Below are 27,098 nucleotides of genomic sequence, written 5' to 3'. Positions count from 1 at the left end.
TTAGCGAATCGTTGAATTTGTAAAACTCGTCCAATTAATGCCAATGTGACAATGGCACCAACCCGTTCCTTCGGTGCAAAGCTATAGATAGAACGGCGGACCAGTTTAAATTAAAATGTGATCTTTTTCATCATTTTATATAGTGTATTACCTCATTTAACGATATTTATCATGTTTATGCATATTGATTGAAGATTTAAGGAAATCAATGACAATCTTAAGTTTTCAACAGGTGTTCACTATTTAACGTAAGGGTACCCAAATTGCACCGAGTACCCAAATTGCACCTATTTAGAAAAAATAGCAACGGAAATCTTACAAGATTTCCTAGAGACTGAACAATTTGTATTTTTATGATTTGATACTATGCACGTCTTTCAACATAGGTAAACATATTTAGTTATACACAAAACGTTCACAGTATTTATCAACAGATGGACTGTTTACTAAAAAAGCAAAATGTACGAAAACGTCACCATGCGACGTCATCAAAACGTCATCTTTTTAAAATTAGCAAATACAATATATTATAAATATCCATTTCGTAAAATATAAAGAGTAAGCATGTTCTAATATCCAATTGTTCAAAATATTTGAAGAAATTAAACAAAAGCTCGGTTATTAGACTTTTGACGATGTGAATTTAAGCATGGATGCAATTTGGGTACTCTTCATTACAGAATCATGAATAGTTTGGAGGTTGATTCAAACCTATTTTTTTAATGACTCAATATGGATTTAAAATTAAATTGGTGTACCTATACAATAAAGAAGGATAGGGCTACAAAATAAACACAGTATGGACATTTTTTTCTTGATCATAAAAAAACGTAGGTGAAAAAACTGTCAAAATAGGTGCAATTTGGGTACCGTCACGTTACAATGAATGTATATTCTGACGCGTGTAATTGTATAGTCTGACGCGTGTACAAAGTTGAAGGTGATAATTGGATGTTATTGTAGCTATAAAACAAGGGACACGCGCCTCGATAATCTCATTTGATGTTCTACATTGTCACTGTGTATTACCTTAGGGTGAAGCCACAGCTAACGTTGGTCCTATCAGGAAAAATGAATTGTACAGTTTGAAAGGAAATGATATTTCATGTTTTTGTTTCAATAAATCCTTCAAAGGAAAGGTGAAAAATCTTTGCTTTTATTTTCATTTTATAGCGTGCACATTTCCTTTGCTCTTACAAATGTTTAATTTCTTCATCTATTCATATAATATTAAAAACTACACAATCCCTTCCTCAGTCACAAATGTTTAATGTCTTCATCTATCAATATAATAATAAAAATAATCAATTCATTGCCCGTATATTAAAAAAGACTAAATGCATATTTTTTTGTATTTAATAAAAAAAAAATGTTCTTGTCGCTAAATAGCTTCTTGTCGCTTCTTGTCGCTTCTTAACGCTTCTTGTCGCTAATTAGTGAGATCCCGAGAGTTCTAATAAGGGCAATAACTCTTAACTTAATTCGTATTTTGTGATATTTTACAGTATCTAAGACAGTACAAATTGAAATTGAATGTGTATAGAATACGAAAATTGTTTAAAAAATCAAAGGGGATTCTAAAATTTATTTTGATAACAGATTTAGCACAACTAGGAAGGAGTTAACAAAAATATTTCGCCGGATATTATTACTGCGCATGTCTAAATTCTTTGGCTTTCCTCGCAACAGAACAGAAATTCAAGTTCAGAACATATAGTCCAGCAATATGTCTTACAGAGATTTAAGAAGTATATTCATTACTGTATTGTCAATTAACTAAACACCATTCAATATTGTATAACTAGTAAAATAACATCTGTGCGTACAGGAGTTTTTTACGAGCTATTTTTTTCATCATAAATTAGACATAAGTGTGTAAAAAATTATGATAAATCTTGACATGCCAGTGAAACTGAATTCAAGTCACTTGTATAGTCATTTCGGCATCCAGTCTAATCGGGACCTGATTGGTTGGGGACCCATGATTAACATTAATTTCGCCAGTGAACATTTGTCCATATTTTCCATCCAGGTCTCAAGAAGAATAATTTAGCGACAAGTGTAACCGGAGGGTTTTTTTACGTTGTGTATTTTCTGTGTCAACTTTAACATATTTTACCCCAAACCGTGTAAAGAGTAGGTATCAGAATCCTGAGTCTCTGATCCTTCATATTTGGCTTTGCAAAACTTAACACTAGCAAGTTTTCATAGTTTAATAGCAAATTACATAATTCAACAAATATAACAATTTGTAAAGATAAAAACATGAAACATGAATATGAAAAGCATGTTAAAATTCACATAAAAGTGACATAGCTTAATCTGTCATTTTAACCTTTGTCTAGATGCATTATCATTCTAGACACAATAGCGACATTGTGTCTAGATGCAGTGAAATGCATTACACCTTTCGTGTAGACGCCTTTCGTGTAGACAACACCTTTTGTGTACACATTGCGCAAGGTCTGTGCAAGACCAGTTAGTCAGCGAAGTCTGTGCTAGACCTTTGGTGTAGACGGTGACTGAGGTCTGTGCAAGACCAGTAAGCTCTTAAATAAAAGCTAAAATGAGAGGATGTTATATCAACCAAAGTGACTTATGAAAACAAGCCAAAAGCTAAAATGAGAGGTCGTTAGATCAACCAAAGTGGCTTATGAAAACAAGCTCAGTACAATTATTTAAATCAGCAATTATTTAACAAATACTATTCAAATATAAACACTCTATAACTAAATTATAAGTTGCAAATTCAACAAAATCTGAGAATAAATCAGACATGTGACAGAGTTGTCAAGCCACAACTGGAGATTTGGAAATTTTCAGCTGGAGTTTGGGCCTCATAACTGGAGATTTTTTATCGACCTTTTTATCGACATTGCAAGATTTTGTGTGTGTATTTAAACTGCATATCTTCCTTTTTTGTTAAAAAAACCAATGATTTCATACCTTCAAGCACCTGCATATGCATTTTTACTTGATAGAAATAGAAGATAAGGAGTTTTCAAATATTTATTCATCATATATAGTTCAGGATAAAGTGATCAGCCATCATACAAGTCATACATAGTTGGCAAAAAGTACCTCTGCTTTATATAGCCACATTGTCAACTTTAGTACCACTACTGAAAATGTTTGAAACAGGTGTTGAGTTGATAGAATTGTGCAGTGGCGTAGCTAGACTGATGTTGAAGTTGAAGCCCAATTGGCAGGGGGTCCGGGGGCCGTTTAAGGCCCCCAGTGGGTCCAGGGCACAGCCCTGGTAGGGGGACCAGGGGGGCAAAGCCCCCACGGAAGCTCCTGGATTTTAGCGTTTTTGAACCATAAATTTGAACTGAAAATATTATGAATATTAAGGTGTAGTCAAACAAAGGAGATTCCAGAGAGGTACAAAAGTTATATCTACTGAGTGCATACTAGTATGATAAAAATAACAACATCAGCAATTGTTTGGAGATTAAATCAAACAATGTACTTGCTTTGTTATGCATGTTTGCTTAGCTATTATAGTATGCATGTGTTTTATTTGTATGTGTAGTTTGTCTAATGTGCTGAAAATTTGTTAATAAATTTGTTTTAAATTCAAGTCGGTTAAGAGCTTTACAGAGCTCATATTTACCTTGTTGAATTGTACATATCATGCCCGACTATATATAAAATTTACATACTTACTTACTTACTAATATATCCAGACAGTTATAGTGGTTAGGACAGCTTTGGCGTCTTTAGATAAGTTAAGCCACGTCATTCTGTATGTGATCCAAAATCATGCAGGATCATAGCATTCAATGTACTGAATGTCGGTTGTTTCTGTATATCATATTTGAAATGTTTTTCTTTCATAATTTTGTACAAATCCCGGCAATTTTTTCTCGTTTGAATTATTTTACATTTGGTATTTCGGGCCTTTTGTACCTGACTTAGCTGGATTGGTTTTACTCATAGTCGAAGGTAGTAGTGGTACGGTGAAGTATAGTTCTTAATTTTTGTGTCATTTTATCTCTTGTTAAGAGTTGTCTCATTGGCATTCATTACCACATCTTAATTTTATACCTACTGATGGGCAGCAGAAAACAACTTACGAAATCAACTAAATGGAAAAAAATTAAAACAAGTTTGGCTGTATTAAGCAAACAGTGTGTAAAAGCTGAGCAAGTTATGACACGTCATTTTGCATAATTCTAAGTTTCCTGTCATGTTTTTCAGTGAATTAAATAAATAATGTGCACATGTCTTGTTTTATTTCAAAATACATAGAGTCATGAGTCATTCTCTCTCACCAGTGGCTTTAAACAAAAAAGCCAGCCTCCTGTCCTTTTTGGTTGCAAAGCAGTCAATAACTTTGTCAATATCAATGGGCGTCTCCTTGTACGCATGTAGTATACATAGCCCCGAAAGTCGATCTGTCGTCATTGTAGAACGCAGATATGTTTTTACACGACGCATTACACTAAAACTGCGTTCAGCGGTGGCAGTGGTCACTGGCATTGTCAAAAGTATGAGCAAACAAGTGTAAATGTTTGGATACAGGTCAACATTGCACAGATTCAAACTTTCCGCAAGTGTACCAGGGATTTGTCCCTCTGCTATAGACCATCTTGCTTTCCACCTTTCCACCTCGATGTTGAAGGTATCACGGTCTGATGGAAGGTCTTCAGTAAATGTATTAAAAAGGCGGTCAACAACTTGTAAAGAGCAATTCTCTAATTTTGACGGAATCAAATACTGTACTACAAACCGGTCTTCATTTTTTATTAACCTATCTCTTAGTTCTTGAAGAAGATGGTCAATGAACGGGATAAATAACTCTCTCTCTCTTTCTCTCTCTCCTTTTTTAGCTCACCTGGCCCGAAGGGCCAAGTGAGCTATTCCCATCACTTTGCGTCCGGCGTCCGTCGTCCGTCGTCGTCCGTCGTCCGTCGTCCGTCGTCCGTCGTCCGTCGTCGTCCGTCGTCGTTAACTTTTACAAAAATCTTCTCCTCTGAAACTACTGGGCCAAATCAAACCAAACTTGGCCACAATCATCATTGGGGTATCTAGTTTAAAAAATGTGTGGCGTGACCCGGTCAACCAACCAAGATGGCCGCCACGGCTAAAAATAGAACATAGGGGTAAAATGCAGTTTTTGGCTTATAACTCAAAAACCAAAGCATTTAGAGCAAATTTGACATGGGGTAAAAATGTTTATCAGGTCAAGATCTATCTGCCCTGAAATTTTCAGATGAATCGGTCAATCGGTTGTTGGGTTGCTGCCCCTGAATTGGTAATTTTGAGGAAATTTTGCTGTTTTTGGTTATTATCTTGAATATTATTATAGATAGAGATAAACTGTAAACAGCAATAATGTTCAGCAAAGTAAGATCTACAAATAAGTCAACATGACCAAAATGGTCAGTTGACCCGTTTAGGAGTTATTGCCCTTTATAGTCAATTTTTAACCATTTTTCGTTAATTAAAGTAATCTTTTACAAAAATCTTCTCCTCTCAAACTACTGGGCCAAATTAATCCAAACTTGGCCACAATCATCTTTGGGGTATCTAGTTTAAAAAATGTGTGGCATGACCTGGTCAACCAACCAAGATGGCCGCCACGGCTAAAAATAGAACAAAGGGGTAAAATGCAGTTTTTGGCTTATAACTCAAAAACCAAAGCATTTTGAGGAAATCTGACAGGGATAAAAATGTTTATCAGGTCAAGATCTATCTGCCCTGAAATTTTCAGATGAATCGGTCAATCGGTTGTTGGGTTGCTGCCCCTGAATTGGTAATTTTGAGGAAATTTTGCTGTTTTTGGTTATTATCTTGAATATTATTATAGATAGAGATAAACTGTAAACAGCAATAATGTTCAGCAAAGTAAGATCTACAAATAAGTCAACATGACCAAAATGGTCAGTTGACCCGTTTAGGAGTTATTGCCCTTTATAGTCAATTTTTAACCATTTTTCGTAAATTAAAGTAATCTTTTACAAAAATCTTCTCCTCTGTAACTACTGGGCCAAATTAATCCAAACTTGGCCACAATCATCTTTGGGGTATCTAGTTTAAAAAATGTGTGGCATGACCTGGTCAACCAACCAAGATGGCCGCCACCGCTAAAAATAGAACATAGGGGTAAAATGCAGTTTTTGGCTTATAACTCAAAAACCAAAGCATTTTGAGGAAATCTGACATGGAATAAAAATGTTTATCAGGTCAAGATCTATCTGCCCTGAAATTTTCAGATGAATCGGTCAATTGGTTGTTGGGTTGCTGCCCCTGAGTTGGTAATTTTGAGGAAATTTTGCTGTTTTTGGTTATTATCTTGAATATTATTATAGATAGAGATAAATTGTAAACAGCAATAATGTTCAGCAAAGTGAGATCTACAAATAAGTCAACATGACCAAAATGGTCAGTTGACCCCTTAAGGAGTTATTGCCCTTTATAGTCAATTTTTAACAATTTTCATTAATTTGGTAAATTTATGTAAATTTTTACCAAATATAGTTCTCTGTTACTAATGGGCAAAGTTCATTATAGATATAATTGTAAGAAGCAAAATCGTTCAGTAAAGAAAGAACTTCAAACACATCACCATCACCAAAATACAATTTTGTCATGAATCCATTTGTGTCCTTTGTTTAATGTGCACATAGACCAAGGTGAGCGACACAGGCTCTTTAGAGCCTCTAGTTTGTTATTATCTTGAATATTATTATAGATAGAGATAAACTGTATACAGCAATAACGTTCAGCAAAATAAGATCTACAAATAAGTTTACATGACCAAAATAGTCAATTGACCCCTTAAGGAGTTATTGCCCTTTATAGTTAATTTTTAACATTTTTCATAAATTTTTGTAAATTTTTTGAAAATATTTTCCACTGTAATTGGCAAGTTCATTATAGATAGAGATAATTGTAGCAACAAGAATGTTCAGTAAAGTAAGATCTACAAACACATCACTATCACCAAAACACAATTATGTCATGAATTTATCTGTGTCCATTGTTTAATATGCACAAGACCAAGGTGAGCGACACAGGCTCTTTAGAGCCTCTAGTTTTTTTTTTTTTTTTGGCAAAACGATGTTGAAGCCTTGGCTTCCGAGCTTCCGCCTAGCTACGCCACTGTTGTGGGAGCTTTCTGGTGGGTAGCTGTCTCCATATTTTTGGTCAAGTAATTAGGGCCACCATAGTCAGTTTTGCATGAAGTGTAGTAAGCATGGTCTTGACCCTTGGCACTGGAAGTGCACCATTTTTAAATTTGGCTAGATACTTTGTCTTCATTAATTTGATACTGGGGTATTTGGTGATAACATACAGTTTGCATTTTGTCAAATTATAAGACAAACACACTTATATAGGTATTCCATTATCTTCGATAGAAAACAAGCCATATTTATCATATTTGAGTTGATTTCATTGTCTTTAAGGTTTAGTATAAACTGTGAATCTGTTCCATGATTTCAACAGCATCAAAATTTATTAAAGTGTTTTATCAGCATCAAAATTTATTAAAGTGTTTTATCAGCATCAAAATTTTTTAAGTCGATGTTTATACAACTGTTCTATAATAATGTCAGTACATTGTATTTCACTTTTAATCATCAGACGTGTATATTTAACTAGCTAGTTGATTGCTAGGTTCATGCCAATCATCTTTTATTGTTGTATATATATGTAGTCTAATCCTTAACACCTTCATTGATTACTCGAGGCTATTTTCCTATTTACTTTTTTGACACAAATTCCATTCAAGAAACTTCTGTTTTTCTCGGACTTTTCCAATATCAACTTCGAGTTTCTCGGACTTTTACCTGTCCGTATCTTTTTTGTAAACAGAAATGTCTACTGAAAATTTTTCGAGATTGATATTTTCAAAAAGCGGAAGATTTCAAATTTTAACGGGAGGGTCTGAAAAGCGGGAGATTTTGACTCCCGCCGGAAGAATCACATGTGTGATAAATTCATTGAACTATAGCACAATAATGTAACTAAATATATTGCCATGTTAAACAACCAGTTTTATCAATAATTCACATTAACAATAGCAATTAAATGTTAATTTTACAACAGTCCATTTTAAAGGGACATAATACTGTTCTAAAACATAGGGCCGCCGTTACACAAGAAAACATTTTTTTTAATTTAAATAACTTATATAGGATTAAACACATTTTTTCTAGAGGTTATTGATGTGTAAACTTTCGGACTTTTATGTTGAGTTTGTGAGTAAGAGCCTCGGTCTACACTTCAATAACCTCTAGAAAAAATGCGTTTAATCCTTATAATTCTTCAACCAAACATTTGTGATATTTAATAAACATTTTATTTGTTGATGGCTACTATATATATATTAAACATATATATCAAAAGCATAATGGCAAGAAGTAAATAAGGAGTACGCCGCCATCTTGACTTTCTAAAAACCATAAATGTCCGATAAATACAACGGAATCTTAAATGAAATAGCACCTACCTCAAAAACTTCATTTTAATTAAATGTTATCCGAATTTGAAGCGTACACGTAACGAAATCATCTTTCCCTTGAAAATTTCCATTCGTATGATGTCGTGTTTTGCCATGACGTAAATCCGCCAAATCCTTCATGAAATTTCGCAGAATTTTATTAAATTTTATTTTTATACATTTTCGAAGCTTTAGTGCATTAAATTTATTTCTTTTTTGTCATATATGCACTTGAATAGTCACAACTGTTCTGCAATTGTTTTTATACGACCGCAAAATTTGAAAAATTTTTCTTATACGACCGCTAAATTTGAAAAATTTTTCGTCGTATATTGCTATCACGTTGGCGTCGTCGTCGTCGTCGTCCGAATACTTTTAGTTTTCGCACTCTAACTTTAGTAAAAGTGAATGGAAATCTATGAAATTTTAACACAAGGTTTATGACCACAAAAGGAAGGTTGGTATTGATTTTGGGAGTTTTGGTCCCAACATTTTAGGAATTAGGGGCCAAAAAGGGCCCAAATAAGTATTTTCTTGGTTTTCGCACTATAACTTTAGTTTAAGTTAATAGAAATCTATGAAATTTTGACACAAGGTTTATGACCACAAAAGAACGGTTGGGATTGATTTTGGGAGTTTTGGTTTCAACAGTTTAGGAATTAGGGGCCAAAAAAGGGCCCAAATAAGCATTATTCTTGGTTTTCGCACAATAACTTTAGTTTAAGTAAATAGAAATCAATGAAATTTAAACACAATGTTAATGACTACAAAAGGAAGGTTGGTATTGATTTTGGGAGTTTAGGTCCCAACAGTTTAGGAATTAGGGGCCAAAAAGGGACCTAAATAAGCATTTTTCTTGGTTTTCGCACCATAACGTAGTATAAGTAAATAGAAATCTATGAAATTTAAACACAAGGTTTATGACCATAAAAGGAAGGTTGGTATTGATTTTGGGAGTTTTGGTCCCAACAGAATAAGGGGCCCAAAGGGTCCAAAATTAAACTTTGTTTGATTTCATCAAAATTGAATAATTGGGGTTCTTTGATATGCCGAATCTAACTGTCATGACTGTGTATGTAGATTCTTAACTTTTGGTCCCGTTTTCAAAATGGTCTACATTAAGGTCCAAAGGGTCCAAAATTAAACTTAGTTGATTTTGACAAAAAATGAATCCTTGGGGTTCTTTGATATGCTGAATCTAAAAATGTACTTAGATTCTTGATTATTGGCCCAGTTTTCAAGTTGGTCCAAATCGGGGTCCAAAATTAAACTTTGTTTGATTTTCATCAAAAATTGAATAAATGGGGTTCTTTGATATACCAAATCTAACTGTGTATGTAGATTCTTCATTTTTGGTCCTGTTTTCAAATTGGTCTACACTAAAGTCCAAAGGGTCCAAAATTAAACTTAGTCTGATTTTAACAAAAATTGAAATCTTGGGGTTCTTTGATATGCTGAATCCAAAAATGTACTTAGATTTTTTATTATGGGCCCAGTTTTCAAGTTGGTCCAAATCAGGATCTAAAATTATTATATTAAGTATTGTGCAATAGCAAGTCTTTTCAATTGCACAGTATTGCGCAATGGCAAGAAATATCTAATTGCACAATATTGTGAAATAGCAAATTTTTTTTTAATTAGAGTTATCTTTCTTTGTCCAGAATAGTAAGCAAGAAATATCTAATTGCAAAATATTGTGCAATAGCAAGATTTTTTTTTAATTGGAGTTATCTTTCTTTGTCCAGAATCAACTTAAATCTTTGTTATATACAATATACAATGTATATTCACTTTTTACTACCAACTGATAAATTAAAATAATCTTTACCATTCAGTGATAACAAGCAGTTTTTTTACATCTTAATATTTTATGATGTATTTAAATGAGTAGTTATTGTTGCAAACTCCATTAGAAATTTTAATTGAGATTAGTTTTGGAATAAGGGAAAGGGGGATGTGATTAAAAAAATTGGGTTCAATTTTTCTCATTTGAAATTTCATAAATAAAAAAGAAAATTTCTTCAAACATTTTTTTGAGAGGATTAATATTCAACAGCATAGTGAATTGCTCTAAGAGAAAACAAAAATTTTAAGTTCATTAGAACACATTCATTCTGTGTCAGAAACCTATGCTGTGTCAACTATTTAATCACAATCCAAATTTAGAGCTGAATCCAGCTTGAATGTTGTGTCCATACTTGCCCCAACCGTTCAGGGTTCAACCTCTGCGGTCGTATAAAGCTACGCCCTGCGGAGCATCTGGTTAAATCTCAATTTGCTGAACATCCTGGGATCACTGCAAGGTTGTGTATCACACATGAATAGATTACAAAAGTAGTTTTGGAAACATGGTTTATCGAAGTGTAAACTTAGAGAAAAATTCTAATTGACCAATCAAATTCAAGTATTTATAGATATGCAAATCATATAAGAATTATTTCCTAATAAATATTAAAAGAATATGCAAAAGAAAACAATTTTAGCGACAAGAAAATGAATATTCTATCAATAAATAGACAGAAAAAATTTTGAAACATAGATCTTATTTGCTAATTGCTACATTTATTTGTATCAGATATTTTATTGTTTATTATGTATTAAGCAAGCTTTACGTTTACCCTGTCGTATTATGGTAATATGAGGCAGGCATTACCTGTGAATGGGGACAAAGTTTGTTTCAATTATTTTTTTTGCAACTTAAATATTTGTTAAAAAAAAAGAAACGGAAATACCGTAACGTTTCCGATTTTGGTTCTGTTGTTAGGGATTTTACTTGTGACGTTATTTAAGTTATGACGTCATGTTCAATGTAAACAAAGAAACGCAATGCATCAGGTAACGTTTATTCATACCAAAGACATAGAATGATTAAAAATGAAATATTGGTATTGTGTTCCTTGAGTTCCTATATTTTACTAGACTAATCAAAGTCTCACGACAACAAGACCGGAAGAAGGAAGTAGAGTTGTGTGTTCTGCGCAGATCCGGAAATTAAAAAACGCGACAAAAAATATTGAACGATTTTGAGTTCATTAGTACAATGAAAAATTCGGGAAATTTTCCCGATATTTTTTTTTTTTTTTTATTGAATTTTCTACTGTAATAGGGGACTTCGTCCCCATATTAATTTTACTTGTGTTTTAGAACAATGATATATTTATCTTATAATTGGTTCATATAACTCTCTTTGTACAATATATGATAAACTTGCAAAATGCATTATTTGTGCATCATTGTCCAGAAAATACAGCACAAATTGTGAAATACAATGAACTGAAATCAAACAAGAGGACAACATATTTAAAATGTGAATATTTTTTATCACTTTTGTGTGTATTGTCTCATTTAACGATGTTTATGCATAGTTCAATGTTGATTGAAGATTAAAGAAAATTAATGACAATCTTGAATTTTCAACAGGTGTTCACTATTTACAATGATTGTATATCCTGGCGTGTGTAATTGTATAGTCTTGACGCGTGTACAAAGTTGAAGGTGTTAATTGGATGTTATTGTAGCAATAAAACAGGGGACACAGGCCACGTTATCCCATTCTTTGTTACAAATGTTTAATTTCTTCATCTATCAATATAATAAAAAAAAAACGAACCAAAAAAACTACATAATCCCTTTCTTCCTCACACTTGGCCACCATTTGTATTAAATATTAATATTTTGGCAACAATACTGATATAAGATACATGTAGCAATATATGAACAAGATAAAATTGACAAATGTTTCGGCTCAACAAATGGCCTTCCTTAGTAACATTTGTTAGTTATAAGCTACTGATTAACTACGAAATCTGACATGGCTGCATAGTTATAAATCCAAAAATGTCAAAATGTATAAGACTTTGTCAGTCTTGTATGATTTTTAATTTTAGTTTCTTGTGTATAATTCCGAGTTAAGTATGATGTCCATTATCACTTAACTATTATACATATGTTTTAAGGGGCCAGTTGAAGGACGCCTCCAGGTGCGGGAGTTTTTCACTTCATTGAAGACCCATTGGTGGCCTTCGGCTGTTGTCTGCTCTATGGTCAGGTTGTTGTCGCTTTGACACATTCCCCATTTCCTTTCTCAATTTTATGTATATGGGAGAACACAGAGTTAACATTTAAATACAGCTTGAGATTACGTTTTTATGGAATGTTATTATTATTTATTTATAAACCTATGAAAGAAGTTTCTTCAAGATCATAAAAATCATAAAAAGAAATTTGTTTTGAATTTTAAAATAAATCTATTTTACTGAAAAAGGAAATATTTTTGGCATTCAACATTACATTTTTACACTGACCATAGCATTCACATGCAAGACACTGGGTTCTGTAGGACCCTTAACATATTTATTCATATCATGTAAATGTAACTTTTCTTGAATTCATTTATGAAAAGGTTATATGACTGTGCTTGTATTTTTTTTAGATTTTACAGAAATGATGAGAGCACTTGGCTATCCAAGACTTATTTCAATGGAAAATTTCAGAAATCCTAATTTTCCATTGGTTGCAGAGGTGTTGAAGTGGCTTGTTAAGAGGTAAGGTTTTTTACAGAGACAAAATCTTAAATCTAAATGTAGAATCTTTCTGGCAAATGTGTTAAAAGGATTCAAAATGTATGCTTCCTAAAAAGAAGCAGTGCACATTCAGAAAAGATTTAAAAGTGTAGATTTCATTATTAAATAGGCTGAAAAGTAACTAAATGTTATACTTTGCAGTTCTTAAAAAACATGAACTAAATGATTAATTTGTCTGGTATTGTTGCCAAACAAAAAAAAACTTGAAAAGTTGGCCTCTTGGCTGAAATGTAAAGTCAAGATTTGTAATATGTAATTATTTTATATAAGATTGAAGCAAATAAAACTGATAAAAATGAGTGTATGATTTACAGGTATGATCCATCAGCTGATGTAATTGGTGATACAGACACAGAACAAGACAGAGTTATATTTATAAAGACTATTGCAGAGTTTATGGTATGTATTAAACCATTTGCACTTATGGTATAGATAAAAGCATATTTTGGTGTCTGGATTATTTTCATGAGCATAATGAATATTCAAAAGTTCTTACAATGAGTACAAATGATTTATTCATTTATTGGGGACATAGTTTTAGGTTGATCTTGTCCATCTGAATTAGTTTTAGCTGAAGTATTTTTGTACAAGATGAAGAAGTTAAAAAAATATGTTATTACAGATATCTTTCCTTAAATCATGATTATGGAATATATAGTATTGTTGAATCAATAAAAGAAAATACAACTTACTAGTAGACTTCACATGCTAATTCAAGGTAAAAAAATATATTGCTTTATTATTCAGGCTACCAAAGCTCACATCAAACTAAACACAAAGAAACTGTATCAGTCTGATGGCTATGCAGTCAAAGAACTTCTCAAAGTAACATCTGTATTGTATAATGCTATGAAAACTAATACATCTAACCAGACAGACAGTAATGATGACTCAGATGTTTCTGCATTGTCGTTTGATATCACATCCAGGGTAAGTCATTTTATATTAAGTCAGGGTAATGTATTTGCTATTATATCCAGCTTGAGTCATGTAATATTACATCCAGGGTTAAATAATTAACCTGATGGTAAGTCATATTTTAAACTTATGAAGTCCACGATGCCTTGAATAAGGTATATTGGCTTCTGGTAGAATACTTTAGATAAAATATACGATCCATTTTGTTCCAGTAAATAATGTTTGATAGAAAACTAGTATAAAACATTATTGATGATGTTTATTTATTTGAACAGATTGGAGATTTAAAGGAGGCCAGGAGACTTGCTTCAGAGATCACATCCAAGGGATCTACGTTGTATGATTTGTTAGGAAGAGAAGTGGATTTAAGGGTAAATGTCAATGTTTTATTTGAGTGTTATGCTTTTTACATACAGATTAATACATGGCATTTTCCATATTGACCCGGGTATCAGCCAGAGATATTTTAAGCAGAAGTAACTTGCACAAGAGGCCACTCTGATATGGGTTATCTGCCTGTGTTGGAAATTATGACTTGTTTACTTCTGTTCATTATACCTATACAAAAGCTATCATAATTATGTAAAGTACATGATAAATCTAGATAACACAGGTGTCTATATTAAAAACAAGAATTATGATAAAACTATCTTTGCTTTTTACCTTATATGGCATACAAACTTGATATAATATCAAGGAAGAAGTGCGTATTGAAAAGTAAAATTGGACTACAGTATCCTGATTCGAGGCCTGGCACATACAGATTGGTGGGATAAGGCATGTTTGTGAACCATAAACCCTTGCCTACTCTGTTATTGTGGTGTACAACAATTGAACAAACTGTAAAAATCTGTCAAAAATTGCTCAATTCATCAGATTGATACAAAAATAATTATCAATCAGTATTTCTCAATCTAATTTAGTATATATAGATAGATATCATATGCATCACTGGAAAGCATTCCTTGGGCTAAGCTAAAATATAAGTGGTAACAGAATGTAGGACCACAGGTGTTAACAACTAAATAGCAATATGTTAAGTTAAATATTCAACTTGTGAAAATGATACAACACTTTATGTTACAATATCTGCTTACAGGAACAAAGATCAATAGTTATAGCCAAGTCATTAGAAATAAATGAAGTGGAGAGAGGAATGTCTGATTCTATAAAGGCAGTGGAGGTGAGTATTGTGACATCACAGAATATTTGGTTACCAATTTGTAATTAAAGATGACTGCTGCTTGGGAATCTGGTGAAAGAATCCAGTAAAATATATTACTACATATATTAAAAAATACTAGTTCTAAGCAATCAAACTTTCATAATAGTGGTTATTTTGTAATGTACTACTTCTGGTTAACTTTTCCTGGTACAAACAAAAAAAGGAGAGATATTTTATTAAGAATCAGCAGATACACATATACGCTATCATGCAAACCACACAGTTCTTACTGTTAGCTAGCATTATCTTGGACAAACAGTTCAAAATATAAATTGTTCCATATTTTTTTTATATAATTATATTATCAGAATGAAGTTAAGAAAACTATGATGATGTTAGACAATGTAGCATCTGATGAAGCTAACTTGGAGGCAAAGATAGAGAAAAAGAGGAATGAACTGGAAAGGAATAATAAAAGATTACAGACATTACAGAGTGTAAGGTAAGATGTTTTGTAGGCAAATATTGAGAATTAGTGAAATGAATATAGTAAAAAAGTACAAATTTGAATTATGAAATTTGGGATGCTTGTCATGGAGATTAAAGCTTGATAACACTAAAACCCAATGACATCTTTAGGTCAACATTTAATCTGAAACATTAGATAGTGTGTATAATATTTAAAGCACTGAATTGGTCTGAGTCGACACAAAATAAAAGTGAATCTTCATAAAGGGACTATCAGATATCTACATCAATGCCAAATCCCTAAAGAACAATAAACAATAGACATAACTATAGAGAACGACTGACAAGGTTCCTGACTTTTAATCATGCACATTAAAACATGTAGCAGGTTTAAACAAGATTTTCCACTATTCAGTCATTATCCCCTTCTGATCTTGCTCTGACAAGGAATAAACATTTCCATGTAAGAATGATGTGGATTGAAGCCTGAATTTTTATCAGAAAAAAAGGCATTCAACTCTCAAATAAATTATCCAAAACAGCAGGGGTCATTGTCATTGACAACAATGTTACAGTCTAAGTTTTTGGAAAGTTTGCTATAGCTTGCTATAGCTACTTTCCTTAGGCGTCGGCCTCAACTTCCGGTGAGACAGACTATCGCAATGTTCTGCTCCAAGATAATGTAGTACTAGTGTTCGAATTCTGATTCTTGGATATTTTGAGTTGCTACTCTTTTGAAAAGATTACAGCTTGACTAAAAAAGGAGTGAATGTTCACCGACAATTCAGATGAATTTAACTTCATTTTGAAAATAAGTATCACAAACACTACTTTGCGGATCGGCCATTGGCTGAAGAGAAAATCAAAAGAAATCTTTGTGAGACAGCTTTTCATTCATGAATATTTCATGAATGAACATTTTCCCGCACTATTTTTTACTAAGTACGATATTTACAACTGTTTATTATTGATTAAGTAAAAGCCTGAGTGTATCGAAAGAGTCCGGTATGCGAGAACAAGTTGATATTTGACCAAGTTTTCGGATAATTGACAAGTGATAATGGTTTGATTTATTTTAACAATACACAGGTGATAGAATATAAAATAATCGATAATTATATGGCTTATGTCTCACGCCAAGGACGAGTAAAGGTAAATAACGGCTTTAATAGAAAAGTGCATTGTTTTTGTCAAACTGAAATCGATCTGAAAGTTTTGATGCCAAAAATTATTTGAAAACTTTTAATTCCGTTATTTAAATACTAGCTGTTTCACATTCCAATGTGGATACAAGGACCATCACTCGTTCAGCATACTCAAGTGGATCAAACTGACAACAGAAAAACATTGTCTTAATAACAATTAGTATCATAGCATCCGTATAATTTAAAACCAACCGAGTTATCATCTACTTCTTAGAATATTATAGTTCAGTGTATCAAGACCGAGATCAAACTAAAGATAAGTGCTGTAGAAATTATTAAAATGATTTAATAACATTTGTCCATGTACTAGCAAAATGACTTTCTCAGTGCTTAACAATGCATTGGCGGACCCAGAACTTTTATCCTCACACTTTATTCCTGGGGCAGAATGATTCTTTAAGATTGACCTATAATTAACAATGTGTCGTCCTAACACAGAGGCAATGATTACTAGTATATCAAATAAATGGCTTAAAACAAAAATCTCAAATGTCATTGCCTCAATGGTAATTACACAGCAGCAACTAAAATGTGTTACAGGGTTATAAGCACCTCAGATCAACTTTGTATGAATCTAATGTATATAACCTTTTTATTCCTGAGGTCATACTACTATTGTTATGCCTCCACCATATTGAGTTTTATTCTTGTTTTTTTCTGTAAGTATGTACGTCCCTTACTTGTACGGACTTCCATACATCCCAAAATTGATTTCTGCCTGAACCAAATTTTATGAAACTTATAAGCAATGCTTATAACCACAAAACACAGTTAAAGTTTGAATTTTGTTGGCGTCACTTTTATCATTCTAGATGTAAAGGGGTGAAATTTTCAGTATACCCTATCAAGTATATATACCCTTATATATAAGTTTGACTTGTAGCTTTCTTCGGTTATACATTTATCAGGTGAGCATAAAAACGGTATTTAGATTTAGAAGTATAGATATATAAAACAAGAATGTGTCCATAGTACACGCATGCCCCATCTGCACTATCATTTTCTATGTTCAGTGGACCGTGAAAATGGTGTAAAAACTCTAGTTTTGCTTTAAAATTAGAAATATTACATCATTGGGAACATCTATAATACTAAAATAACGAGGTCCAATTTGTCAGCCGTCATGGGGTAAAAACGACAAATCAAAGAATTCAATTTTATATATATCCAATATAGGACAATGGTGTTGATTAAAAATTACACCACTCCAGACCCTTTTGTTTTCCACATAATTAATATTGCCAATAATTAACAAGTTCCGGGTCGAATCCGATACCAATACCAATAGTATATTCACCTGTTACCTATTACCTTATCTGTACGTTTCGCATCTGACAGGCGCACCACCAAACGGTGTATTTCGGATTTTGCTATAAACACGGGTCATAATCACAGTGTTGACACTACTAAATTCAATCATTGTCAAATTGTTCCCTATTGTAGTATTTTAAGCAGTAAGACTTTCTCAGATGACAATACGAATACTAAAAATCTGGACTTAAAATAAGGCATATAGGTACAGTTTTCAATTTGTTAGCGGGCATGACATAAAACAGCGAATCCAAGAATTCAACTTTATTTATAACTAAACTAATAAATATAGGACAATGCTGTTGATTAAAAAATACTCCATTCCAGGACCTTTTGTTTTCCAAATAATTAATATTACCAATAATTGATAAGTTCCAGATCGACGGGTTCAAACAGAAAGATTTTGAAAGCAGAGAAAATTTTGCATCTTATAATCGGCATGACTTTATCAGATGACAATCCCAATACTAAACATTGCTAAAATAAGGCTTACACATAATTATATACTTTAATTCAGTCACGGACCCGCGATATCACAGGTGTGTTCTAGTGTGTACTAAGTTTCAAATTGATTGCACTTTAACTTCATCAAAAACTACCTGGACCAAAAACTTTAACCTGAATGGGACAGACAGACGAACAGACGGTAGGACGGACGGACGAATGGACGCACAGACCAGAAAACATAATGCCCTTAAATGGGCATAAAAAGTGATTTTTGGAAATTGCTGGCGAGACAATGGTTTAGTTTGAAAACTGTGATTAAATACATACATGTATTTGAAATAATACACGTCTATAACCTATTTGAAATAATACACATATACAGTTGCAAACTTTCCAGAGGTGCTATCCAGCCCTTTGATTGTAATCAGCCATTTGCAAAAATTAAGAAAAATTAGGACTGGAAAATAGAATATCTTATTCTTAAAGCTGCAGACATTGAACAGTGCTGGTTGGAGACACAGTTGAGAAACATATTATCAAAGAAAAACTGCACAATTTATCATCTGAATTTATTATTTTGTTTGTTCTATGTTCTTTCCTCTTGATTTTTAAATTGTAATTTCATTTTTTTTTACTATTTCAGGCCAGCCTACATGGATGAGTATGAAAAGTTGGAAGAAGATTTACAAAAACTCTATGAAACCTACGTACTTAAATTTAGAAATTTGTCCCACTTAGAGGCACAGTTAGAAGATTTCTACAGATCTGAACAGGATAAATTTGAGGTAAACTGTTAGAATAAATAAAAGCAAAATTTTATGTCAGAAAGGGATGTGGTATTCTATAAGATTTGAATAAATGTAGGCATTGTGTAATGCTTTAGGATTCACATATTTTGTACCAAGCATTCTACCCATAAAATATTTAGTTATTAAAAACATGTATTCCTGTTGATTTTAAACTGCACATTTAAAAAAAAATGCTTTAACAGATATTGTTTACTGAAAGATTACTGATAACTTAATATAATCAGCCAGATACTGTGATAGATGAATACTTTTTTGTGTCATCTACATGGAATTATTGGCTATTGTTGTCACAGATTTTGTTTCTGAATAAATTCAAACTCAGTTCATTGGTTTATTAGACTGTTATAAAAAATATTGTTTACAAAATGAATAAAATTACTGGTTTTTAGTATTTGATTCTGAACGTTCTAAATTTAAGACTTCTTACATATTTAAACTAAGAACTTCAGGATTCTTTAACAGGAAACTGAAGAAAAACTGAAACAAATGGCAGAAAGATTGAAAACTGAGGAAAAAATTCGAGATAATATTCCACATCATGAAGAAGTTGCAGGTATGAATGGTAACTATATAAAATTATAACTAATATTCATAATTCTACATTTAAACATTATTTTGTTTTTGCAAAGTATCTGTTCATAGTAACTGCTGCTGAAGACCGTACTTAACCCTTTAATGGTTTACTTTCATATCGGATGCAGTATTGTCTCATTTGTACTCATACCACATCTTCTTATATCTATAGCCCAATTAAGCCTGAAAGTCATATTGGTAATTTTGAAAAATAATATAGGAAAATTAAAACTTTTAACAAGCAGACTATTGAAATTTTTAAACAAAAGAACATATAATGTGGTTGTTTAATGATAATACATACTGTTGCATGTTAAATAATTGTAAAGAGCATTAAATGGTTCCTTATCAGGTTAAAGAATTTGCTTATGTTTATGGCCACGCCACGTCAACTTGAAACTTTCTCCACATGTTGATTATGATATTAAATTTTTTATTGCAATTTCAATGTTCAGAGAACATGAAAATTGGATAATGGGAGCAAGTGATAGTGTCCAATAAACACATATTTCTGTTTTATTTTAGCTTTATTCCATATTTTAAACATATTGTGTACATGTAAATTCTTGAAATGTTGTTGTTTTGATAGATGATAGCGAGGAAAGTGATGATGATGATTTAGATGATGATGAAGATGATGATGATGAACAGAGACAGATGAGACAAAGGCCTGATGGTAATTATCTTCCCTTTATTTTTCATGTCAATCAAACCCACTTCAAGATAAGATAGGTTTGTAAGTGTAATTCTTTGATAGTATACATTTCCTGTTTGAAGACATTTTGTTTTCATTTCCTTATTGTATATTAAGTCCTGCAGTTGTCCGATAATATTTTTCTACATGATTTATTTTTATCAATGGATGAATTTGTGATTGGCATGCCTTTATTAATAAGTTTCCTTACTTTATTTATTATGATAAATCTTCTAGGTAAATTGAGCAGTTGAGTAAGCCTCGTTTTTTACTGTTTTATATTTCATTTATTCCATTTACTTATTTTTTATTTTTTTTCATTTGTCATTTATTTTATTTAATTGATTCAACTGTTTTAGATAAGAAAACTAAAAAAGTCAATATTTCAAAAAGAAAAGGTATTGAGTGTTTAACTTCACACAATGTCATCAATGTGTTCACTTGTAATCTTTAAATAACAAGTCATAGAGTCAAATTATGGGCTGTCCATACAGTCTGCACCAAAAACTTTTTCAACTACTAGTCCGAAGACAATATTCTGACATTTTTGTTATTGGGTCAAACAAAATTTTGCAAAAACTTACTAGTCCGAATGAAATTTTACTAGTCTGGGGCATCGGACTAGTGGCTAACCGTGCAGACTGTCCATATACACATGATATATGTTATACTCAAAAAACATTGTGTGTGGACAGTAGGTTTTATGGCCAATAAAGCAAAACTGTCTTATTTACCATTCAATTAAGGGCATACGATACAGTTTTGAACCTGTATTTACAAGTTGATGAAAATTTGCAAATAGGCTATTTTTTACCTGATTAAATCAAATATGTAATAAAAAATATACCTTCATGTGCTACTTTTTGAGTAAAATGAGGTCGAATTTTTGTATATTTGCTCAAAATTCAGATTTGTGTCCGTATTTTCCTTTTCGAAAGAAAGACATAACTTTTTTGTTTTAAAAGATAAACACAAATGGTTTTTTGTTAAATAATCGGTAATTTCTGTATTTTATAAGTATCATTAAAAATTATGCAATTTTTATTCAGAAATAACTCATATTTATCAAATGTTTATGAATAGAGGAACAAACGTCATTTTTTGCTGCATGTTTATCAAAATTAAAAAAAAATCCTCTATTTACAGTTTTATAAAATTTCGGTCACATAATCTCCTTGCAAAATGAAACAAATTGCCGTTTTAAAAAATAGGGGCCCATGCACTCGTTTTTAAATTAAATCAGTTTGAATGATAAAAATTAGTCGAAAAATGCATCTTTTCCCGATATGTCATAGTTTGACGTCGCGAAAATAACATTTTACGTTAGCAACGTCATTACCTCCCCTGTAACTGTATCGTATGCCCTTAATAGAGTTCAGGTAAATAGTAATTTTTAATTGTTAGTAAATTTTATTACTCTCAATTTTGTCCTGATTATACAAGAAGTATTTGCCACTGGATATTACTCAAACAACAACCAATCAATCCAGTAAAAACTGGTAGTTCCATTAACTCTATTTGTTTTAGTTTCTTATCTATGAACATATATGTTAAATGTAAAAACAATTTTCAGGCCATGAGAATTATTAAGTATGTCCCATTTTTCACATTTTGTAGTATTTCATTGAATTTCCAAATTTAATATATACTGTAAATTCAGATATTATTGGGAGGTTTTTATTAATTCGAATAAAAACCGACATTCTGGTATCTCATACATATATATATATACCCATACTTTTCCAAAATTGCTATAATTAATCCTATATTATTGTCCATTTTTTTAAAATAGCAATAATAAATCCACACAATTATTTCTGAATTTACAGAAATGGAAATCACTGATTTTACTTTTTGGCAAGAATAAAATTGAGAGATTACAATGAATGCCATGCAAAGTTTACCATATATATAAACAGAAATAAGGGGGTTCATTATTGACATCTTAATGTTCCTTGATGGGTGATTGTCTTGATAAAACCAAATCTTTTGCAGACAATTGTGACACAAATGACACCACCATGTGTTTTGATAAAGCACAGATATTTTTATTAACATACATGCAAGTTTATGAATAGGAATTTTTAAATTTCATCAGATAGTGAATAATCTGCAAGTAATAAACTGCCTAACATTAATTCAGGGAATATAGTAATGTCTACAATCTGATTGGTCTACCTTTAGGCAGTATAATTAAGTATATTAACCTATAGTAAGACTTCTGGAACAAAAATGTAATATGAAATATGATTAATGTTTATTAAACCTTATTTTACATTGTTGTTTTCAAGATAAATTGAATGATATCCTGATTTTCACTTAAACCTTTCGAAAAATTTGGAAAAGGAAAATTTGTAATGTCAGAGCTTATTGTATTACAATTTCTGTCTAAACAGAATATGCTGGTTTTTGAGATACTCTTGCACTACAAAATCAGAAAATAGTTATCATTGTTTTTGTTGATATTTTAGTTTAACAGAGAGAGAAAAAGGTTGCATTCCATATATTAGAGTACAAATCCATCATTCCATTTCTAATAAAGAGAACAAGAATTCATTTACTACTAAGAGTACAGAAGATTGCTTTTCATGTGTGAGAGTAAAAAAGTGTACATTATATAATTAAATCTTAAATGAGGAAATATTTACAATAGAATATCAATGGAAATTTTATCGAGAAACCACAATTTTTACAGTAATGGACCTTTCTCACAAATTTTAAATTGAGTATCTTTAGAATTAGAAATGTCACAATTTTTTTTTATACTCTGATGCAGTTTAATAATATGCATATGTAATTTCATCAAAATCTGAAATATTGCCTAATTATGTATACTTATGACATTTGTATGCTTAGGTAAGAGCAAAACAGATATATCTTTCTGAACATGCAATGTACACAAACTACATGTGTACTGCTTCAGTTGTATGACACAAAGATACCAAATAGAGTTTGTATTTTGAAGGTTTTGATATACCAGAAGACCCAGGTACAGTGAACACCTAGATTTCAGTCTATATATATATATATGTTACTTTAGTCCTATTAAGGTTTCTGTCTGTTCTTAATGTTGTCAGAGTTCACACTCCTATTTTCATGGCAAGGTATATTTGGCTATTGGGACAAAATATATACTTTTGTGTTTGACTTTTATATAGACTTATATCCCTTAAAACCCCTTCTGATTTCTAAAAACAATATTCTTTTTTCTGAATCTAAGCTTAGGTACTTTAACAAATCAATGCAGACCTTATTTTATATTTATTTTGGAATGGACAGAAATAGAGAATCTGATAGGAAGTAGTTTTTTAAATTACATTATACATTGGATACAGTATATAGTCAGGCCAGCTAGATAGAAAATTTTCATGTATAAATGTATAAATATAATATGAAGATTCTTATCATTATAGGCTAAACCACTAATTATCCTGCAATCAACCATTTTACAGTACAAATAAAAATATACAAAAACCTATGCAAGGAGATCATTCTTATCTTTTATGAGCGAACAGTAATATTTAAATAAATGTTTACATCACCATTTATTTTTTTCGATTTTCACCCTTGCTATGTGTCTGTAATGCAAATTTCATCCAATTACCTAAGACATGAACAGTGTTAAAATTAACATTCAAGCACCCGTATCGAATTGCAGGATAAAAAGAATATACTTAAAACATTGTTGGAAAATGTGATATTTATTTATACTCATTAAGCATCAGGAGAAAAGAAGACTTTATGACTCTTACATTTCTACCTTTCCTGATTCTTATTGTGTATAAATACATTTTATATTCCCCAACAATAAGAAACTGCAAGCATGATTGTATTTGGAGAGATCTTCAGTATACTATATATACATTTATTTATGCAACACATTTATTTGCTTTTTTTTATCATAAATGGCTGATACAGATCAATACAATATCACTAATGATAAGTTCTATCTAACCACAGTACAGAAAAGAAGAAAAGCTTTTTACTAAAAAGGAGTCTAGATTTAGTCAAAAGTTCCTTAACTTCTGATTTTACTGTGCTTTTTATATATTTTATTATTGTTGCATGAAAATGTTTTAACTTTTGAATATGTATGAGCCCTATATTGAACTTGTTAGCTCTCATGGTAACGTTTGAAATATTTAAGTTTTCTTTAGAAAATAGGCCCATCATAATATTTAAATATGTTTCACCTGAATGCCTTCATTTTTTCAACTTACAAATAATGTGCTTAGTTTTCTTCAAAATTTATTGATGTCAGCTTGACCTATTTTGGGCCCTGAACTAATTGGTCTATCATTTTTGTCTTCCCTGCAACCAGAATATGAAACACAGGGATACTAATTCTGCTGTTTGTATAAAGTTGAATATGAGACATTTCAGCATGAGTACTTTTGTTAAACAATTCTCTATCTGTCAGTATTCAGTGTATCAGAAGAGTCTTTATAAAGTAACATTATATTTGTGCTAGATGTTGTAATTGATTATCGGTATATATCACACAAATGATTAAGATCATATACTATTAAGTTATTTGAGATATCAATTAAAGGTCTTTTTGGGATAAGGCAAGATAAGAGTTGGTTTAGGATATATTTGTTCTTTCAAATTAAGTTGTTAGATATTCAGATTATTTATGGCACATTTCTAAAAACTTACGCTCCTATTAACTCTTTGTTAAAATATAAAATAAAATATTATTTCACATCTTTGAAAGGTTCATATTAAATCAAAACTGAAACTGATTGTACGAACATTAGGAATAGATCTGTTTTGGTCAACATGCAGTCTTCAACAATGGTGGCAAACTGGCTATTTAATATGTCTAGCTCTAAAGCACCTGGATTCTCCAAAAGCTTTACTAGTTCATCTCTGAAACAGATATAATTAAGTTTAGTGTTGTTCTTGACTGGTAGGTTATCTTACTACATTTAGTTCAAATTAATTTCCCCTTTATGACTATATTGACATGAGCATCACTGATGAGTCTTATGTAGATGAAACCTGGGTCTGGCGTACTAAATTATAATCCTGGTACCTTTGATAACTATTCCCATGTTACTTTTTGATTTATTTGATAAATTCATGTTATCTTATTTTGCAGCTGCAGCAGGGGAAAGAAAACAGAGGGTTATGGGTAATATGATGGGGAATATAAGTGAAGAGGTCAGTATTATTATCAATCATTATATACACAACTCTGTCCTATTATAATGTATGAACATAGGGAATTGATCTTTCTTATTTTCATTCCCCCAAAGTAGGCAAAGTGGTTTTAAGTATTTCTCTCAACCATCCTTTCTTCCGTTCTATGTCGTTTTTGCACTCTTAATTAAGTATTCTGCATCCAAAACTTAATAAAACTCATACATAAGGCTAAGATCCAAAAACTAGCAAGCATAATTTGGGCAGTGCGTCATTCACTTTGTTGGATTCAGTTGTTTATATAGCGCAGCATTCATTGCTGCTTTAGGTGTCATTTCACTATTTAACATGGAAACTTAAAAAATGATATTACAAAGTACTCTGAAATGTGGAATTGTTATGTATCTCATTTGTCCCATTGACATTTGCCAATCTTCTTTTAAACATATTAAATGAGGTATTTTTTTCTCATTTTGCAGGATAGTGATTCTGACGATGATGATGATGACGATGAAGATGATTCAGAAATAGATTTAGATGCTGATGATCAGGATGATAGCGGAGATGATGTTGTAGCCCCTCCAAATCCTCGTAAACGACAACCACCACAACTAGATGATAGTGATAATGATTTCTAGTTATCTATGACTTTTATAAATGAATACAGCAAACAAATGTGATATAGTATAGTAGGGGATTTAAAGGCAAAAATAAAATTAATTTTTCAGAATTCACAGACCATTTTTATTTTTTTCAGCTCAAGATAGGTTTTTTGATAAATGAAACTGAATAAAAGTCCCTTCTTGTGTCATTGGCCTGAGATAGGTAATGAATTATTTTGTATGGCCTGACTGAAAATATTTAAATCTAAAGCATCTAATAAAGGAAATGGCATTCCATTTGATTACATATTTCATGGCTGGCCATGTTCAATATATACTGAAAAAGTGTTACAGTGATTTTCTGACAAATCTTAATTATTGTATCAAAACTTTAAACAAGGTCTGATATAGCACATGCATTTCCAAAGATTATAATAAAAATATATTGAAAAATATAAGAGAAATCTTAAAAATCATTTGTACTTTCAATTCCATGCATCCTAGAAAAATAAATCTAGTTCAGTGAGTATATAAAGTTATCGTTAATGAATATTTTTTTAACAAAATGTCAAAAGTTATGGTGAAGACATTTCTTGAAAAATGCCAAGTAATGTATCAAATTAAATTGTTAATGAAAAAAGAAGCAAAATATTATTTATTAGAAGATCTTAATTATTTATTTCTTGTGTATGTTATTTAATGTGATTATTACATTATTTCAAACAA

General features: G+C 31.5%; 1 protein-coding gene across 8 annotated transcripts; it reads left to right on the top strand.

Moving 5' to 3' along the window:
- The first annotated feature begins 1,594 nt into the window (after positions 1-1,594).
- On the top strand, positions 1,595-27,098 carry LOC143046264 (clusterin-associated protein 1-like). Of its 8 annotated transcripts, none has more exons than XM_076219334.1 (13): positions 1,595-1,748; positions 12,885-12,996; positions 13,350-13,434; positions 13,783-13,965; positions 14,229-14,324; positions 15,053-15,136; positions 15,487-15,620; positions 19,193-19,334; positions 19,821-19,911; positions 20,521-20,607; positions 23,591-23,614; positions 25,730-25,791; positions 26,250-27,098. In XM_076219334.1, exons 1-13 carry the CDS (start codon positions 1,727-1,729, stop codon positions 26,406-26,408), a joined length of 1,281 nt encoding a protein of 426 aa, XP_076075449.1. In that variant the 5' UTR covers positions 1,595-1,726; the 3' UTR covers positions 26,409-27,098. The 8 variants fall into 8 exon arrangements, with proteins under 8 accessions (XP_076075449.1, XP_076075447.1, XP_076075448.1 ...); XM_076219332.1 differs by lacking the exon at positions 23,591-23,614 and adding an exon at positions 20,985-21,023; XM_076219333.1 differs by having other exon boundaries at positions 19,821-19,920.

The sequence above is a fragment of the Mytilus galloprovincialis genome, chromosome 9 (assembly GCF_965363235.1).
Source record: "Mytilus galloprovincialis chromosome 9, xbMytGall1.hap1.1, whole genome shotgun sequence".
In the NCBI taxonomy this organism is placed as follows: domain Eukaryota; kingdom Metazoa; phylum Mollusca; class Bivalvia; order Mytilida; family Mytilidae; genus Mytilus; species Mytilus galloprovincialis.
The sequence above is the reverse complement of the archived record's forward strand: the minus strand, read 5'-3'. Positions and strand labels throughout refer to the sequence as shown.

What these genes read in the sequence shown, in the direction of transcription:
- LOC143046264 (XM_076219331.1), top strand. Translation starts at nt 1,727, where the DNA reads ATGTCTTACAGAGATTTAAGAA. An exon ending in GTCTTACAGAGATTTAAGAA is followed by an intron (nt 1,749 to 12,884) that starts GTATATTCATTA and finishes TATTTTTTTTAG; the next exon opens with ATTTTACAGAAATGATGAGA. An exon ending in CGTTTGATATCACATCCAGG is followed by an intron (nt 13,966 to 14,228) that starts GTAAGTCATTTT and finishes TTATTTGAACAG; the next exon opens with ATTGGAGATTTAAAGGAGGC.